The sequence below is a fragment of the Acomys russatus genome, chromosome 21 (genome assembly GCF_903995435.1).
Source record: "Acomys russatus chromosome 21, mAcoRus1.1, whole genome shotgun sequence".
Classification (NCBI taxonomy): Eukaryota; Metazoa; Chordata; class Mammalia; order Rodentia; family Muridae; genus Acomys; species Acomys russatus.
In genome coordinates, this window is record NC_067157.1 from 27,852,033 (window position 1) to 27,870,458 (window position 18,426).

Below are 18,426 nucleotides of genomic sequence, written 5' to 3' on the forward strand. Positions count from 1 at the left end.
GCTGAGTTGAATCCAAAACCGAGTCATTCAGAACACACTTAAAACAAATTGGTTTCTCCAGAAAACATGGCAACAAGAACAAAAAGCAAACAACAACAACAAAAACCCCACAAAGTTCACAAAACTTCAAATGTGAAATCAAGTTCACAGGGTGGGGGGTGAGAGTGGGGACACTAACTGCCGGGACCGGTGATCATTGCTAAGAGAAAATCAGTAACTTGGCCAGGCAAAAAAAAATGATGGAACTATCATTCTCAGAGATTTTAAAGGAAAATACTGAGATAAATTCCTTGCTTATTAAGTCTGAAAATGTAAATAATATAATTTCTTTTCCTTTTTGTGTGTTTGTGTGCACGTGTGCCTGTGCCCATGCTTGCGTGTGTTCGTGTGTTTGTGTGTGTGTGAGTGCATGCATGTGTTGTGTATGTGTAAGTATGTCTGTGTGTTCATGTGTTTGTGTGCATGTGTATGACTGTGTGGTGAGTGTATATATGTTTGTGTGTATGTGTGTGAGTATATGTGTGTGTTCGTGTGTTTGTGGGCATGTACGTGTGCCTATGTGTGAGTGTATGTGTGTACATGTGTGTGCTGCAGTACAGGATTTGAGCACATATACATTTGTTCATTCATTTGTGGATTTGGACTCACAGATGAGTACACATGTATGTGGAGGTTAGAGGAAAACCTCAGGTGTCATTCATCCAGCATTGTTCACTTCACTCTTGAGACAAGTGGCCTTGGGTCACTAGCCTAGACTCAACAAGTAGGTTAATCTAGGAGGGCAGCACGCCCAGGCACCCAACTGTCTAGACTTCTCCAGTGCGTATAATTTCTTTAGTCTGTTTTCCGTTCCTCCCTCCCTCCTTCCCTCTCTCTGCATTCATTTGTGTAGATAGACTCACAGATATGTACACATGTATGTGGAGAGATAGCAAGCATCTGTGTGCCTAGCTTTTCACATAGGTTTTAGGAATCACCCCCAGTCCTCATAGGCCTCCAAGGCAAACATTTTACTTGCAAGCATTTTGCTGATTGAACCATCTCTCTAGCCCTTTCATCTGTCTTGAAGAAGGGAACAGTCTAGGTTACTATAATTACTTTTAAGAAATTGCCCAGCTGCCCAAACTATACAGGCATATTTTTATTTTAAATATTAGAACTAAAAATAGACAGATAAGTATGAAACATTTTTAAATATTAGTGTAATAACATTTCTAAATAAATACAAATACCAGGCCTTTCATAGAGTCACACAGTTTTATGAAAAGTGAAGAAAGTGGATTAATGGGATTAATGTGCAATATGACAATACTTGCAATAGTCAAAGCTTATCAATTTTTAATTTAAAAAATTTAAAGGTCTATTTTTCATGCTCTATATGCATTGCTCTTTTGTATACATGTCTGTGCACCACATGCATGCAGTGGCCAGAAGAGACCACGAGAAGCTGTTAGCTTCCCTGGAATTGATACCACAGATGGTTGTGCATGCTGTGGATGGAACCAGGGTGCTGCTAACCGCTCAGCCATCTCTCCAGCCCCAGAATTCATAGTTCGGAATGAAATGAGAACTCAAGTATGGGGAAAACATTTAGGTTAGACTGACACTTGGGTATTCAGATGTGAACCAGAACCAGCCTCACTTTACAGAACCGCCACGTAATGTTCCTTGCACACGGGTGATGGCCAGCCTTGCCTGTCAGCTACACACTTGGGAAGAGGAAACCTGACTAGTGGGGTTGCCTCCATCAGATGGCTGTGGGCATGGTTATGGGGCGCTTGCTGGACTGCTAACTGATGGGGGAGGGGTCTGCCTGCTGTTGGCAGTGCAATCACTTGGTGGGTATCCCCAAGTGGCATAAGAAATGTAGCTTCACATGAACCTGGGCACTAGCCCCAAATTGCCAACCCCCTACGGTCTCTGCTTAGAGTTCCTGCCTCGGCTTCCCTGCATGATAAACATGGAAGCCAAGTAAACTCTTGCTTCCCTCAAGCTGCTTTGATTAGTGTTTTGTCACAGTGACAGCAACAACAAAAACAAATGAAATAAAAAAACTGGTACAATTTCTTTCTGAACTTCCCAATGTGCTCGAAACACCATTAGTTCACTGATATGCAAAGGAGTGGGACATTCCCAGGCAGGGAGAGAAGCTACTTGGTGACTTTGACTGGCAACTTGATCCCTGCTGCTCAGCCTTCCAGAAGACATAGATATAAATCAGACCACAGGTTTGTCACCGCCTATCTCCCTTGCCCACGGCAATGGCAGCCTGAAAGCGCTTGCTCAGACAATGGGCTTGTCTCTTAGAAACTTTGTTGATAGAGCCTCCGTTATGATGTCTGGCAAGGAGGGAAACATGAAGAAAGGACAATGTTTTCCTCACTATCTGTTAAACAACTGGCAGCCACTCTTCCCCAAAGCATATTGACACTGGCACAAAAGACTCGTCTGTCCCCCTAGGGACCCATCCCTCCAGCAGGCCAGAGCTGGCACTGCCAGCCTGCTTGCCACTTCAGTGTCTGCTGGCACGCAGACAGGGGGAATACCCAACAGTTCATTGATAAAAGGCATGTAGCTACAGATGCCTCCACACAAGAGGAAGAAAAAAGTGTGTGTGTGTGTGTGTGTGTGTGTGTGTGTGTGTGTGCATGTGTGTACTGAGATGTGTGAAGTTCATATACATATGAGTGCTCACACTCTTGGTGTTCATATACATGTCTGTGTGCTCAGACTCATGATGTCTATATACATATATGTGTCCTCACACTCATGATGTTCAAATACATGTATGTGTGCTCAGACTTATGGTGTTCATATACACATGTGTGCGCTCAGACTCACACTGTTCATACACATATGTATGTGTTGAGATTCACGATGCTCACATACATGTGCATGTGCTCAGATGTATGATGTCCATACACATGTGTGTGTACTGTGTGTCTTCATTTTTTAGGCACAGGTACAGGAGATAAGTACTGAGAAAATTCTGAATAAATAAAGATGATAACATGCTCTCAGATTTCTAAAACATCCTGTACAACTTTGTCCTAATGAGTGGTTCCCAGAGGAAACTTGAGAGCACTTCCGGTTGGTCCTCTAGTTATGTCTCAGCCCCTGCTACTCTCATGCACAGATGCCTCAGATGCCGACAGGGGAGACCATACATGTACAGTTCATTTGTGTCAGTGTTTGTTGTTAAGGAACTAGAGGACTAATTTTTTAAGCTTCAAGCTTAGACCTTAGCTAAGAACATTTTCTCTTCTTGTAAACACAATAGCTGCAAACTTTTTCTTGGCGATGCTTAATTGAATCTTTGTTTTTATTTTAATTTCAGTTTCATCTCTGAAATAGATGTTTAATGTGACAAAGCTCACAGAGATTATGAGCTGTAAAACCTGTCTTTTGTTTGGCATGTTTGAGCCCTAACATACACCTTTTATCCATGAACTTCGTTTACTGTAAACAGGTGATTAAGGTGTGATTCAGCCATCCCTAGCACACACCTTTACTCCAAGAGCTTTCTGTACACAGGATTTAATAAAGTTAACCCTAGGTCAAGAGGCAGAACAAGAAAGCAGCTGAGAGGAATTAAAGAATAGGAGGGACTTTGAGTTGAGGGGTATATAAGACAGCGTGTAGAAGTAGAAGGGGCTTTTAGCTCTCTAGCTCTTGAGCGCCTCAGCTCCTTGGAGTTTGGCTTTTGGGGCTTTGAGCTGGCAAGCCTTTGGCCTTGGGGGTTTTGACCTTTTCCTCATGGTCTGTCAGTTGAGCTAGTAAGCCTTTTGAGCCTTTTGCATTGGGACATGAACTGCGTAGGAAGGTCAGCTAGGTTTCTTTCTCTGCCTCTCTGAGCTAGCAGGTTTTCACTGCAGCATTTGGCTCCTAAGTCTTTATTGGTAAAATAGAATGATTGGGATTTTATTTAAAAACAACATAGCCTTCCAGGTCTAAACCTCAGTTCTCTCATCTGAAAAATGGATTGAGAACAGTACCAACCAGGTGGAATTCTTGAGTAGACTGAATCAAGCAAAAAGCTCTGCATGCTACTTTGGAAATAATGTACATTCATGAAGACATATATGTAAATTTAGATCAGATGAAAATATACATAAAAAATGATAAAGGCCAGTTCTGTTCAGAATCATGCATTTATCTATGTTCACCTTACATTAGTATTTAATAGAAGTTGCTTAGTAGAATTTAAGGTAATACGTCAGAGTTATAAGTGTTTATTTAGTAATTAAAGGGAATAACCAAATAATTAAGAGCACAGGTCAAACATACCGTCTTTTCCTTGGCAGTTGCTTTCATTTGTTCTGACTGACTGCAATTCTGAGCCATCTGGAGACTAAACACAGAGAAGGAGCCACTTAGCCATGTCCAACTCACAACTAGATAAGATGGTGTTGTAAGTAATCTCATTATAACAAGAAACATACTTAGACCTAAACAGTCACAGTGAGGAAGCGAAGTGCCATGGTTATGATCATAGACAATTGCCCAACAAGTGTGTGCTTCCTCATAGCCGGAGACACACACCATGCACAACTGGGAACAGGAAAGATGTCAATAGTGTCCCTGTTATCGGAAACACCAATATCTAGATGAAGAGGAAATGTTAACAGTATCCAGCGATGAGAGAACATATGTGCTGTACTCACACCATGGCATAGGATTTAGTAACGAAACAAAAATAGAAAGTCCAAAAACATGCTTCAACATCAGTGAACTCTGAAAATATTATGCTATGTGAGAGGAACAGTCACAAAGAGCCATGTGTGTTATGATTCCATTTATATGAAAAATCCAGAACAGGGAAATCACAGAGACCCTAAAATCCATGTTTACCTGAATATTCAAGACCATATAGGAAGCAATAATTTATGGGTGTGAGCTTTCTTTGTGGGGCATGCAATAAAAAAAATATTATAGTTGACTGTGGTGGTGACAGAAATCACTGGATTGCATGCCTCTTTTGTTATTGTTTAACAAAATTTTAATAAATTTACAGATGCATATGTTTTGTTCATATCCAATACTCCCCTTAGCCTTCTCTTTTTCCCCCTTACTCTCATGAAATCTCTCTTTGTTCCAAACAAGTGTCCTCTTACTTTCACATTTATTGGAGGGGGGAGGTCACCTGCAAAGTTTAATTAGAGTCTTTTGCATAAGTGTATGGGGGAGTTACTTACTAAAACATGAACAGCTAACTAGTGACTAAACCAGTGAAGAAAATGGCTTGATTTTTGTTGTTGTTCTTATTGTAGTTGATATAGTTTTTTACTCTGTCACCTGCCCTGCATCACAAACCAATCATTCTCAGACTGAGTTCCATGATTTACCAGGTGATCATATGGTATGTGAATCTTGGCTCAATAATTCTATTATCAAACAAGAGTACTAGCTAACACATTAGAAGTAAAATAAAAATCCTTAAGAAGTAAAAAAAAAAAAAAAAAATGACCAGCCAAGTATGGTAGCTCATGCATGTATTCTAGGCACTCTGGAGACTGAGGCAGTAGGATTCTCGGGAGTTCGAGACCAGACTTGGTGATATAATGGTTTCAAGGCTAGAATGGGCTACAAGGTGAAACTTTGTTTCTAATAAATAGATAAGCAAACAAAGAAAGAAAAGGCAAACTTAAATGTGACATAGCTCAAAGAGTAATGTGACTGCCACACAGACACAAAGACCCAAGCTCAAACCTAGCATGCTTGTAAACATAGGAAGGGCAGCTTCCATCTGGTAGAGACAGGTGGCTTCCTCAAGCTTTCTGGCTAGCCAGTCTAGCCACACTGGTTAGCTTTGGCTTCAGCGAAACACTCTGTCTCTAAAGATAAGGTGGGGAGTGATTACCAACGACACTCAGTGTCGAACTCTGGCCTCTCACACATGTGCACAAACCCATATATACAACTGTCCACACACAAAATGAGTTGTTTAAAGAAGAGATGTGAGATAAATTGAAACCAATTGCCAAACTAGCAGTAAGCAGTGACATATGAAAGGAAATTGTTTAAGGGATTGGTGCCGTGAGCCCTGATACTTTCAGGGGTGTCATGGTGAGCCGGAACTGACACCAGATAGAGCTCTGCATAGTCTTTGGGGTGAGGAAAGGGGGTCTAGGCCAACCGTACAAAGAGGCCTACTTGAATGAATTACTTTTATTAATCACTGTACTGGATTCCATATCTCTACAGTCAGAAACTAGCCCTTCTATTTTCCTCACAGCACAATCAACCTCAAACTGTTATCTACAAAACTCTTCTCTATCACACGCAGTTTTACAAGAAGCACTAGGGCTCCTGTCCTAGCTCATTAACATATGGCTTAAAGCCCTATAGTACTCAAGACAATGACAAGTCACAGGAGAAACACTGGCATGGCCAAAGGTATATATACCTTAGTTGATTGCAATACACCATTCTCCTTCCCTGTACCTGCAGAGAGTTGGCCTTCCATGGCGCGGGGAACGCAGCCAGGGATTCTGATCTTACATATGGATGTATATTTGGAGTGTGTGGTCAGACTGTTTGCACTAGTAATTGAAGATAGGCATGCAGATGGATACATTTAGGCATTAAATTTCCTGGTGTCAGCACAGGCTTCATGTTTAAGTATAGCCACTAGAAAAGCTGAATACACATTTACCCCCAGAACAGCAGAACCACAAAGATGGATGCTTAAGGGATGGGGGTGAGGGAAAGGGAAGGAGAGAGGTGGGAGTCGTCTTCTAAAAGATGGTGGTCTTTCAATTAAAGGTATCCAGCAAAAGAAAACATTATCTTAATTTGCTTGTGTTATTTCACTCTTAATGAGACCAGCAGATAATAAAAGCCACCAATTATCTCAGATTCAAAAGCACGTGGGTTAGGCATTTCCAGGAATTTGCTGAAAAAAAATTTTCTTCTAGCACCAAGTAGCAACACCGTCCTCGATACTAGGAAGAATCTCACACCATATATTTTGCTATGATTCAGCTCTCTGTCCATTCCTGCTTTTCACTTCCTCTGAGCTTTCTTAGTGGACAGGGACAGGGAGGGGGCAATGCTCTTTAATTAGGAAGGAAATGTCATATTGTATATCCTCACCATTTACTTTGCTCTAATTGGAAACCTAGTTCCATCCTTCAGCACTGGTAGATGTCCCAAATAACCACTGGGTAGTAAGCAAGCACGGAACATATGTAAGTGCCCGGGGCAATCTAGTGACACCGGAATTCCTGTAAATAGGCTGAACTTGATCCGCAGTTGGCCATGCAAGCAGAGTAACAGCCTGCAACTGAAAGGACTTCTGCAGAAGAGCGAAATAATTGCAAAAAGGAAAGGCTCTCTACATAACAACAAACGTGCCTTAAATACAAGCTCTTCTGTTCTGCCCTTGATGAAGAATCGTGAAGTGTTTTGTTGCCTTTTGCTTATGCTATAAGTGGATTCTCAAGTTAATATCACAGGCATGTCTGGAAGTGGAAATACATCAGGAGAGAGGGGGCTTTCAAGTCAGACGAAACTGGGCTAGGAATCTACGGGACATTGAACAAGTTACTTAAAGTCTATGAGCCTCAGCCACTGGGTGGAAATGAGACCACTCCACCCACAGAACAGCTGCCGGGTATGGACTCAGTGACACCAGACAGGTAAAGCAGTTAGCGCAGCAGCTGTGGCAGCAATTGCTACTGTTCCTGTTGTCATTATAACCAGTATTCAAGAATCCGTTTGTTACCCACCCGATGATTTCCCTGAATTTTCTAAACCGGAGCTGATGGAGCCAGTAAGCAAATTTTCCGTGCTCTTAAAGAGGCCATTTAGTTCAGCTGACTTTTCACTGTTGGCAGCCAGGCTGTCTTGAGGAGAGTTGAGTATGATCATCTCAATCAAACGCAAGCTCCTTATTTTCTCATAGATAGGCGATGAGTGCTCTGTCAATGGGCTGTTCTGCACAGCACTGTTCAGGAACACACAGGTCTAACACTTATAGTATCTCCCCCAAAATCTCTTCATTTACCACTCTTCTATTTCCAGCAGAACCCAGCATCTTCCATGAAAACATTAAGCACCTGGGTTTGTCTTAACTCAAATCTATATATCACGTGAGGTGCAGACAGCGAGACAAAGTCATGGGTGAGTTGCCGTCGGTTCCCTCACACTCCACCTCTACCTGTCCTTCAGTGAGTTGAAAATTCAATGAGTTTTTTCAAGCAATAACAGATCAAGGAACAACCCCTGCGTCCTGCTTCTCCCTCAGAAACAACTGGCAGCCAGGCTGTGTAGAAGGCCTTCTCCACCACTCTGCCACGCCTAGCATTGTGGCAGGCACCTCTAAGCACTCCAAGGACTCCATCCTCCCTAGCACAGAATCCCTGCGCTGAATCTGAACTGGTTTACGTGTTTGTCTCACTGGGGTCACTTCTAGAAGGGCAAAACTCAGAAGCATAGGTTCGCCGCCAACACAGTGCTTCGACACAGGGTGGATAACACGTGCATTTGTAACGATCTGGATTAAACTAAGCACTTCATCAGTTGCCTTCATATCAGAAAGGAATCTTACTTTTTCTTGCGCCTCTCTCTGTTGAGCAAATATGTCTCTGACGTCAGGAACGTGGTGCTGTTTGTTTTTCTTCCTCAAGGTCTGTGAGACCGTTTCAACTCGTTTCTGAACAGCTGCTGCCTGAGTCCGGGTCAGTGTGGATAAAAACACCATGCTTTCCTGCGGGTCCTCAGCAGACTCTCCAAAGAGATTGGATAAGCCCGCCTCTTTGAGCCATTCTTCTTCCAGCTCTCCCTCTAAAATAGTTTTTTTTTTTTTTTTTAAGAAAAAGAAAGAAATGGTTTTACAATCACAAAGTATAAAAATGTTCATATTTTTAGACTATTAGGAACCCTGACTGAAATGCTTCTATTATAACGAAGTCACTGTGCTGAAAGTCATTATCCGAAACTTGGACAACTGCCATCCACTCTGGCCACAGTGATAGTGAATTTTGGGTCAATTTCACATATACTTAATTAAAATTTTTAAAATTATTTCACATGTAATTAACCTCCACAACTTCCTGCATGTTAACGAGGGAGGGCAGTACTGTTCTCTTTCTAGAGACGGGCAAGCAATGAAGAGATAACTTATTTCAGCGGGCAGCACAGGAAGTTGGTGCCGAGAGCATACAGGCAGGCCTAGTTTCTTGGCTTAAATTCAAGGCTATCTTGGAGCCTAACACCACTCTCCAAAGGGGTTTGTTTTCTCAGTTCCATGTAGCTAATGAGGCATATGGCAAGGTAGTAGAAAAAAGAAGTTATGTATCTGGGCACTGAGAACTGTATTCAATTTCAAATTAAATTTTCTAATTTTTCTCAAATGAGTGCATCAGATAATATAGATATTAAGAAATTTTTAAAAGCACACTAGTTTAAACAAAAAAGGAGACTGTATGAAAACTAATTAGAGAACTGAATCAATTGAGAACTCGGAAAGTAGGGATTGAACTGTAAATTAGATACAGTTGCCTTCCACATCTGTGGTCTCTGCATCTGAAGATTCAGCTAACGTGGATTGAATGTGCTGCTAAAAAGCAAATGTGCCTGACCTGAACACGGCCATGGACTATTTTTCCTTCCCCCTCCCCGCCTTTAGTCAGGGTCTCACTTCTTAGTTCAGGCAGCCTCTAAATTTAGATCCTCCTGCACAGACTCCTTCGTGCCCTAGCAGGCCTGACTATAAACGTTTAACTTTTTGCCATTCCCTAAACATAATATCATAACTACCTGTATAGTACTTTACCTTGTAACATGAACTATAAATAGCAGGAGTATGCAAATAGATTTGTGCCAACTCCATGCCTTTATAAAAGACATTCTAGTATCTATCTGTGGCTTTGGGTGGTCTGAACCAATCATTTCTGGCTATCAAGGAATGCTACATTTTCTTACACCTAATGGAGCTTCTAGGAAACTAGAATAGAGTCACATCAAGCACCATATTTATAGAGAGAAATAAAATAGTAATGACAGGGGCCATGTGTGGTGGCATATGCCTTTAATCCCAGCAACTCGGGAGGGAGAAGCAGGTGAATCTCTTGAGTTCGAGGCCAGCCTGGTCTACAGAGAGTTCCAGGACAGCCAGGAAAACAAAGAGAAACCTTGCCTTGAAAAACAAAACAAGTACTGACACATCACAGAAGATGTAAGAGTCCATTGTCAGCCTCAAGTTAATTCTGCTTTTTCCTCTCTAAACTAAATGAGAGGCCACCAGAGCTACTTCATAACCAAAGGTCAGGACATCTTACGAACGTTGTCATCTATATCACTATTGACTGACTTCTGTCCGTCTACACTAGCCTAACTCGTTGAGTGTAGAAATCAAGTGTCCGTAACTCGGCGCTCAAGAAAACCAGTCGCCCATTGCTAACACTGTAGAACAGGTAAAACACAGCCCAGTGTATAGACCCAGAGTGGTGGTGGGCAATGAGGCTGAAATTGTCCGGATAAGGAAAACAAGATTACTATAGCCATTTAGTACATTAAAAAAAGAAGGAAACTCAAGCTATTTAAAATATAGGGAAAGCTGGGTGTGGTGGCATATGTCTCTCACCTCAGAGTAGGAGTAAGAGGCAGAAAGATCTCTGTGAGTGAGAGGCTACCCTTATCTATACAGTAAATTCAAGGAGGATTAGAGCTACATGGTGAGACTATGTCCCCAATAATAATATTTACTTATTTATAATAAACAATAAGCATTGTTATTATAAAGCCTAAGAAAATAAGAGTATATAGGATCATGCCCATTGTTCTTCCTCATTTGTGAATTCAATGTGACTTTGGAGAATTATCAAACAGCCGAAGGCACACTCCTCCATCTAAGACTTAAATGTGGCTTCCCTAACGCGTCATTTCCCACTGAGCAACTGGCAAGTTGCTTCTGTTTTGAAACACAGACTGAAAAACGTTATTATTCCAAGTAAGATAGGTCCTTGTTCACAATATACTTAGAAAAGAATGGAGAAAATAAGTTAGAAATCAGATTAGCTGACTATAGTTTTATCAGTCTAAAAATTATTGAGGAAAAAAAATATTCAAACATGGTACAGTGACACACACCTGGTATCCCAGCTCTTAGAAGGTTGAGATTGGAGAATTACAAAACTAAAAATATTGTGCTCTACATAGCGAGACCCTGTCTTTAAATGGGAGCACAGAAGTCAGGCGCCAGATGACTATTGATAGGTGATCTTTAAAGCAACATTGTAGTGAAGGATCAATCCCTATTTACAGAGGTGCTTACCTCAGTAGTTCATCAGACACTGAGTTGACAGCTGAGGGTGTCTGTACTAGTGGACCACAGAACTCAGTACAACTTTATCTTTTTGGCATTTATATGTTTTCTGGCATATTAAAATATACATATACATTTATGGATAGCATAGCCACAGTTTTGATGACAAAATCGGGCATCACAAATGTGGTGACTTCCTGAATTTAAAAATTACAGGAAATAGTTCAAAAATTAAGAAATATATTAAAATGTAAAGTATCGCATGCTTCCTTCAGAATATCAAGTATAGTAGTAAAGTCTGTATAAAATACTGTTGGGAAGAAACATAAGAAAAAATGATGCATAAAATACCAGAAAGAAGTGACCAAGGGAATGAAAACTGCTAATGCCTTCTTCTAGTGTCCAGATCTGTGCCCTTCCGTTGTCAAAGCATGCTTTGTGGCTTCCAAACTGCATACTGTACTGAATGATGACTGACCAGGTCCAACAGAGGTCTAAAAACCACCCACATGGGTTGATTATGCATATCCACCATGCAGAACTGTAGTGGCTAGAAACCCTCTAGCTCACAATCACCTATAATTCTAGCTCAGGGAGTTTGGGCTCCTGGGTAGTTCATGTGCACTTGATTACACTTAGACACATGCATGATTAAAATGAATAAAATCTTTTTTAAAAGATATATGCCATCTATGGAAAAGTAGAACAAACTTATATGTTGTGGTTCTGACAACAAGCTTCTTCACAAATGGAAAACTGAACCACTGCAGAGCTGGAAGCTTGCCGTCACCACCCACACTTCCTGGAGACCAGAGAGCCGTGAGGCTAGTTTATTATGGAAAGAATTAAAGTCAGTGTAGATGATTTTAAACACTGAGTCTAACTCACTGAATCTCTAATAGAATGAGCTTAGCCATCATTATGAGTTTGCTTACACCTGTGCCTGGTGACTGAACTCATGTCTGCTACTATCCAGTAACCTTCAAATTCATGGGTACCAGCATTATTTGGGGCCTGTTCCCTTTCATTCTAAAAACTCATTTGTACTAACATACACACATTTTATTCCCTCGGGCATTACCGTCAAGCTCTTTGACAACGACAGCCTCTTGACCTTCCTGGCGATTTTCATTAGACCTCTTGATGTTTTCTAGTTCCGTCCAATAGTCCTCCATTGACACTTCATCCAACGAGTCTTGAGAACTCGACCGATCAAATGGAGGTCTCTCTGTAACTTTAGTGGAGCTTCCCGGGTTCAGAGTGTACTGGCCATATCTGCGACTATAAATGCAAAACAAAACACGGTTCGTTTCCTATGAGAAACTAATACCATTTCCAAAACAGCACAGGATCATGCTGGGAAGCCTGGAAACTTCTTAAGCGCATGCTTGTTTTGTTAACTTAGGTGCACCGGGGTCAGTAACACTCCGAGGGAAACAGTACGAGGATCCATCACAATGTCATCCTCTAGAAAAGAATGACAAAGGTTAAGGGGCAACTACTAATTGACCCTTTCACTGAGAGTCATTTTGTATTTAGGTAGCATTAGGGTTAGCCTTGCTTATTGGCTATTCACAGAGAAAATTGGGAATGATTTTCATCATTTATATTCACATATCAAACTCAGTCAACTTATAGCCAACCACTGCCACCAATGAATAAAGCGCTATTTCAATTCCTATCTTATTTTTGGTACTGAAATATATAGAAAGCAATTTATGAAATTTTCCATTACAGTCTACTGAAGAAAGCACTCTTTAAGCATTATAAATATGCTCATGATTATGCATATAAATAAGCTTTAACATAGCTAAGTACTCATTTCCTGGAAATTCCGAATAATTTGAAATTGTCTCAGACATTTCTTGTTATTTCTGAAGAAAATATGGGCAGGAGACAGCCCACAGATCATAGACACTGTGGAAGTCAGGGGCCAACTCAGGAGAGTGGATGCACTCCTCCTACTGTGTGGGTCCCAGGCACTGAACTACGGTCACCAGACTTCGCAGCCAGTGCCTCTAGCCCTTGGATGTGATTTTTATGACTTCAAGTAAACTATTTTTCTTTATACTCATATCCTACCTACTTCTGAAATTGAGTTATGAGAATTTACAATAAAAACTAATACAAAATAGAAATACATTTTTATTTCTTATTATTTACAGATAGAAGGAAAATAGCACTTAGGCACTTCAAAGAGGAGCATTTCCATCTCTGGTGTTTTTGCTTTATAATAAAATAATTTTCTTTTTAAATATACTATTTGAATGGGGATAATGATCGGTAAAAAAAAAATTTATTATTCTAATTTCAAAGTGGTTTTTTTTTTGGTCTCCCAAGAAGGTCTGCTAAGAAGCAATACTTGCTAGATCGGTTTTATTTCTTATACATATTGACAATAAAGAGAAACATAATAAAATATAATTCTTTAGTAATCCATGAGTGATATTCTCACATTTAAACCAGTCTTTCCAATAATTATTTACAGAGTAGGAGTTTAACACTATATGAGGAAGCAGGACCCTAAACTCTGGCAAACCTATCCAGTTGAATTCCAAATAGTTTGTCAAAACAAAACAAAAAGTCAAAGAACTTGCAAAAAAATGGAGCATATGGAGCGTGCCTGAGCAGTGAGCTGTGATGTGCTAGTAGGCAAATTTATTCACTAAGGTCGGTACTTTATCAATGCTGCTTGTGAGAATGAAAAGAAGAATCATTAAAATCTCTCCTTGGTGGGGGGGGGGGGGAATCTCTCCTTGGAGTAGGCTATGGTACCCTGCCCTAGCAGTCTTAGCACCCAGTAGACTAAGCCAGCAGTTCTGCAAATTTAAGGCTCCCCTGGGCTATGGAATAATAGCCCTACCCCCCCCCCAAACAATATCCAACAGCAACCCTGGAATGTGATAGGTGGATTTCAGTAACGGGCTTAACAAGAAGTGGTGGAGTCTCCATTGCCTTCAGCCTCCTCTATCCTTAGCTCTAGAGCTGCTGCCTCCCTTCTAGCCCCACTCATCCTATTTATAGCACAGTGTATGGAACTCTCAAGCCCAGAGACTCTCGCCATTTATCACTGTATAGTGAGGACTGCCACTGGGGAACTTTCAGTCTTGATTTGCAAGTCATTTATTAAAAAAAGTTACCCCTCTCATAAATGTTTGCATATCCGGGGTCAGCAGCTCCGTTCACCTGTGTGTGGCTCGCCTCCTTAATCAGGAGAGCTGTCAGGACAGCTAACGCCAACTCATGGATGCTCCCCATTCGTGTTTGCCGTTATATTTACTTCACACTAACTATTCAAGCGTCGCATCTTTGCTTCTGTTTTCTCTCTCCTCAGAGTATAAAATTGGCTGCCATTTTCTTGTCTTGTACCTTGAGCTCTTACGGTCCCTGTGGGAGACCACAGTTGAGTCCTGTGAACTGTGAGAAGTATAATAACCAATACCAAATAATTTGGTTTATCTGCTCAGAGGAAAAGAGTTGTGGCTGAATAGACGAACATTAAGCCTTTCACTCCTGAAGGAATGTGTTTGTTCTGGCAAGAAGTTTCTGGTAAATTTCCATCAAGATAGCATGTGGAGAAAAATTCGAGGGCACTGAGTTACAGCGTTGTTACATAAACGTATCTTCTCTGTCAAGCCCTGCCTTCAAAGCATGCAGAGCCTCAGTCTTATTCCTTAGTACTGATGAAATGACTCAATATTGTGACTTGGGTAATATGTAGGTGCTGAATCGATTTGCAACGAACTAAATGTCCCTTTTTTTTTTTTTCCTTGCTTGCTTGCTTTTCTGTTTTCTTTTCCTTTTGCATCATTGGTAAATACTGTTGGACCATATTTTCCATTGTAAATATTAAGGTGAGAAATGGGAGGCACAAATGTTTAGTAATAGCCTACTGTTTGCTGGATTCTGTCAACTAATTTTTTTTCTTTTAATGCAAACATTTCCCTCAGCTACAGTTAACATACTCTATGACTTTTCATTTAAGAACGTATGTGTATCCTTCAGATGGCCAAAGCTAAAAGTTGGGAGCCTTTTTATAACTGTCCTGGTAAGTGGCCAGGTATTGCCCCCCCCATTTTTTTTTTTTTTTGTTTTTTTTGTTTTTTTTTTTTTTTTTTTTTTTTTTTTTTTTTTTTTTTTTTTTTTTTTTTTGTTTGTTTTTTTTTTTTTTTTTTTTTTTTTTTTTTTTTTTTTTTTTTTTTGCTTTAAAGACTATGTCTTGTCTTTTCTGTTAACACTCATTCTGAAAATTGAGTTTAGAACTATAAATCACCATCTGCTATGTGTAATGAAGCAGATCAGAACGGGATTTCAGGTCCACATGATCTCAGCAGTGCATGGTTCTGAAATCAAAGAAACAGAATCTACACCATGGGCAGCCCATGCTTCAAGCAGCCCTGCCTCTCTGACCTCCTGCAACTACAATGACCAAACTGAAGATAGTTCGCTCAGAGACATTGCTGGTCTTGCTGGATAGACAGTTGCGTCCAGCCTTGCTATGCATATGTCATGTCCTTTCTAACATACAATGTCACTTTGCCTTTATCCATGACCTCCAAAATGACCGAGATACTCACTTCATAGACCTACGGGCCTTCCTGGAAGGTTCCTTTTCCACCTTGCTACCATGTCTTCTAAGCTTATAAAGATAAATTGAACCTTTATTTTACTGTAGTTTCCCTGAGTATAACATCTTATTTTGCTGAAACAATTTCTCCAGCTGGCCAAAAACTTAAAAGGTATCTGTACTCTTCAAGGTGTTAGGAATGCCTGGGTTTGCTTTTGCTTCTTTTTGAGACAGAGTCTTGCTCTACAGCCTTGACTGGCCTTATATTCACTCTACAGCCCAGAGCATCCTAGAAGAGATCCCAGGCATGTGCCACCACACCATTGCTACTATTCATGATACCATGGTTGACTGGTCAGTGACTCATCCCAGTGTCAACGTGGTCAGCAAAGATGTGGACACACAAGCACCAAATGCTTCCATCTCCGCCTAACCCTGTGATCTTTGATAAGTCACTCACCTCTACTCCTCAATTTTCCTACCTATATAAAACAGAACACTAACAATAGCACTGGAGACTGAAATAACTCAGTGGTAAATACGTTAGCTAGGAGGCCCTGTATTTTATCCTCACCACCTGAAACAAAGAAAAGCAACAAGAGAAAAACAATACAAAACTCCTTGATGGTCTAAATTCCTACCAGACTGCCTAATTAGTGCTTAGCCATGGATAGCAGTGGCCGTGTCATTCTCAGGCATTGTACCAGTAACTACATATGACTTCTTCTCATGCCTTATGGGTTTTTGGTTGGTTGGTTGGTTGGTTTTTTTGAGACAGGGTTACTCTATAGCCCTGGCTGTCCTGGACTCACTTTGTGGACCTGGTTGGCCTCTATCTCATGGTGATCTGCCTGACTCTGCCTCCTGAGTTCTGGGTTTAATGGCATGCGCCACCATGCCAGGCCTTTGTCATATGTTTCAGTAAGACTATTTGTATTCTCTTCTTAGACCCAGAGGAATCACTTACCTATCCTCCACTGTAATTCTCAAACAAGAATGTCAGAGTCCCTTTACATAGTTAAAAACAAAAGCTTTAAGAATACCCAAAACACTTCCCTTTTTTTGTGGTTTATATAGTGTTATTATAACATTAGATATTAAAATTGAAAACCTTAAGTATAATTCATTTGCTAAAAATGAAATGCCTTGAGGGGCTGGAGAGATGGCTCAGAGGTTAAGAGGACTAGCTGCTCTTCTGAAGGTCCTGAGTTCAATTCCCAGCAACCACCTGGTAGCTCACAACTATCTATAATGAGGTCTGGTGCCTTCTTCTGGAGCGCAGGTGTTACACTTTTGTTTTTTTAATGTAATGTTTTTGGAAGAAGAACAAGAAAAATAACAAGAACAAGAAGGAAGAAGAGAAAGTAAGAAGGAAGAAGGGGGAGAAGGAGGAGGAGATGAAGAAGAAAATGAAAGAAGAAAAAGAAAGGAGGAGGAGGAGGAAGAAGAAAAAGAAAGGAGGAGGAGGAGGAAGAAGAAAAAGCAGAAAGCCACACGCACCCCCAAGCAAACCAAAAGCAAATGAACAAAAAGTGAGATGAGCAAGCAGCACTAGTTTCTTGGGGTTTGTTTTGTTTTGTTTTCTGTGGAACTGCCTTTAATTTCCAGCTCCACAGAGGCAGTCTGGATGCTCACATGTGCTGCTGCAGTCAACCCCTGGCTAATGTCCTGAGATCTCCCACTGTATTCTCATGACAGAAGCAAACAGTATCCAAGTGACACTATGAAGACAGCTTAGATAGCGAGTCCCCTGAAATAATTCTTATACTCTCCCACTACTCAAAAACACTCCTAATGGGTCTGAAAAGGTGCATCTAAGTCTGTGGCAGTGTCCCAGAAGTCCCTGGTGAAAGAGCAGGAATGCTTTCCTAGTGCCTCTTGACCTACTTCTTTGTTTGTTTTCTTTTAGTTTTGCAGACTTTCATTTTTAAAAACTGGGATGTATTCCACTAGTATTTTCATATTTAATTTACAGTATGATGATGAAGAATAAAAATATCATTTCAAAAGCCCCCAAAGTCCTTAGCCATCCACTCATATCCATCTCTGAAAAGGGGGAGAGCAATTTTCTCCTTCTGCACAGTGTTTGATGATACGTTATTTCCCTCTGTGCCTCTTGGTCATCCATGATCCCTTCCTAACACAAGGCAGATTCATTTGTAACTATAGGATGTGAACCAGGACAATCTGGTCCTATTCTTAATTCTTGTACCCTACCTCCTAAGGCTTAGAAACCAATACTTCACAGTGTGGTTTTGACATGCTTTTGAGTTAAGAAAAAGTTGAAGATGCTCTCTGAAGCAAGGACTATCTAATCTTCTCTTCCTTCTTCTGCCCCAAAGCACACAAGGATTCTCCCACCACATCCTCTTATTTGACAGAGTAAACCTCTCAACAAGATTCTACCTTCGGGCTGGAGAGATGGCTCAGTAGTTAAGAGCACTGTCTGTTCTTCCAGAGGTCCTGAGTTCAATTCCCAGCAACCACATGGTGGCTCAAAACCATCTATAATGTGATCCTTCTGGACTGCAGTTGTACATGCAGGCAGAGCACTGTATATTAATTAAAAAAAAAAAAAAAAAAAAAAAAA

General features: G+C 40.7%; 1 protein-coding gene across 1 annotated transcript in view; it reads right to left on the reverse strand.

The window, feature by feature from the left end:
• The window catches only part of Arhgap18 (Rho GTPase activating protein 18), a 146,949-nt gene that overhangs the window by 55,218 nt on the left and 73,305 nt on the right, over positions 1-18,426 (reverse strand). The window contains exons 2-4 of the mRNA XM_051164595.1: positions 12,351-12,550; positions 8,552-8,787; positions 4,288-4,351 (exon numbers count right to left, since the gene is read on the reverse strand). Of these exons, the coding sequence (XP_051020552.1) occupies positions 4,288-4,351; positions 8,552-8,787; positions 12,351-12,550 (500 nt within the window). The remainder of the gene's footprint in view (positions 1-4,287; positions 4,352-8,551; positions 8,788-12,350; positions 12,551-18,426) is intronic.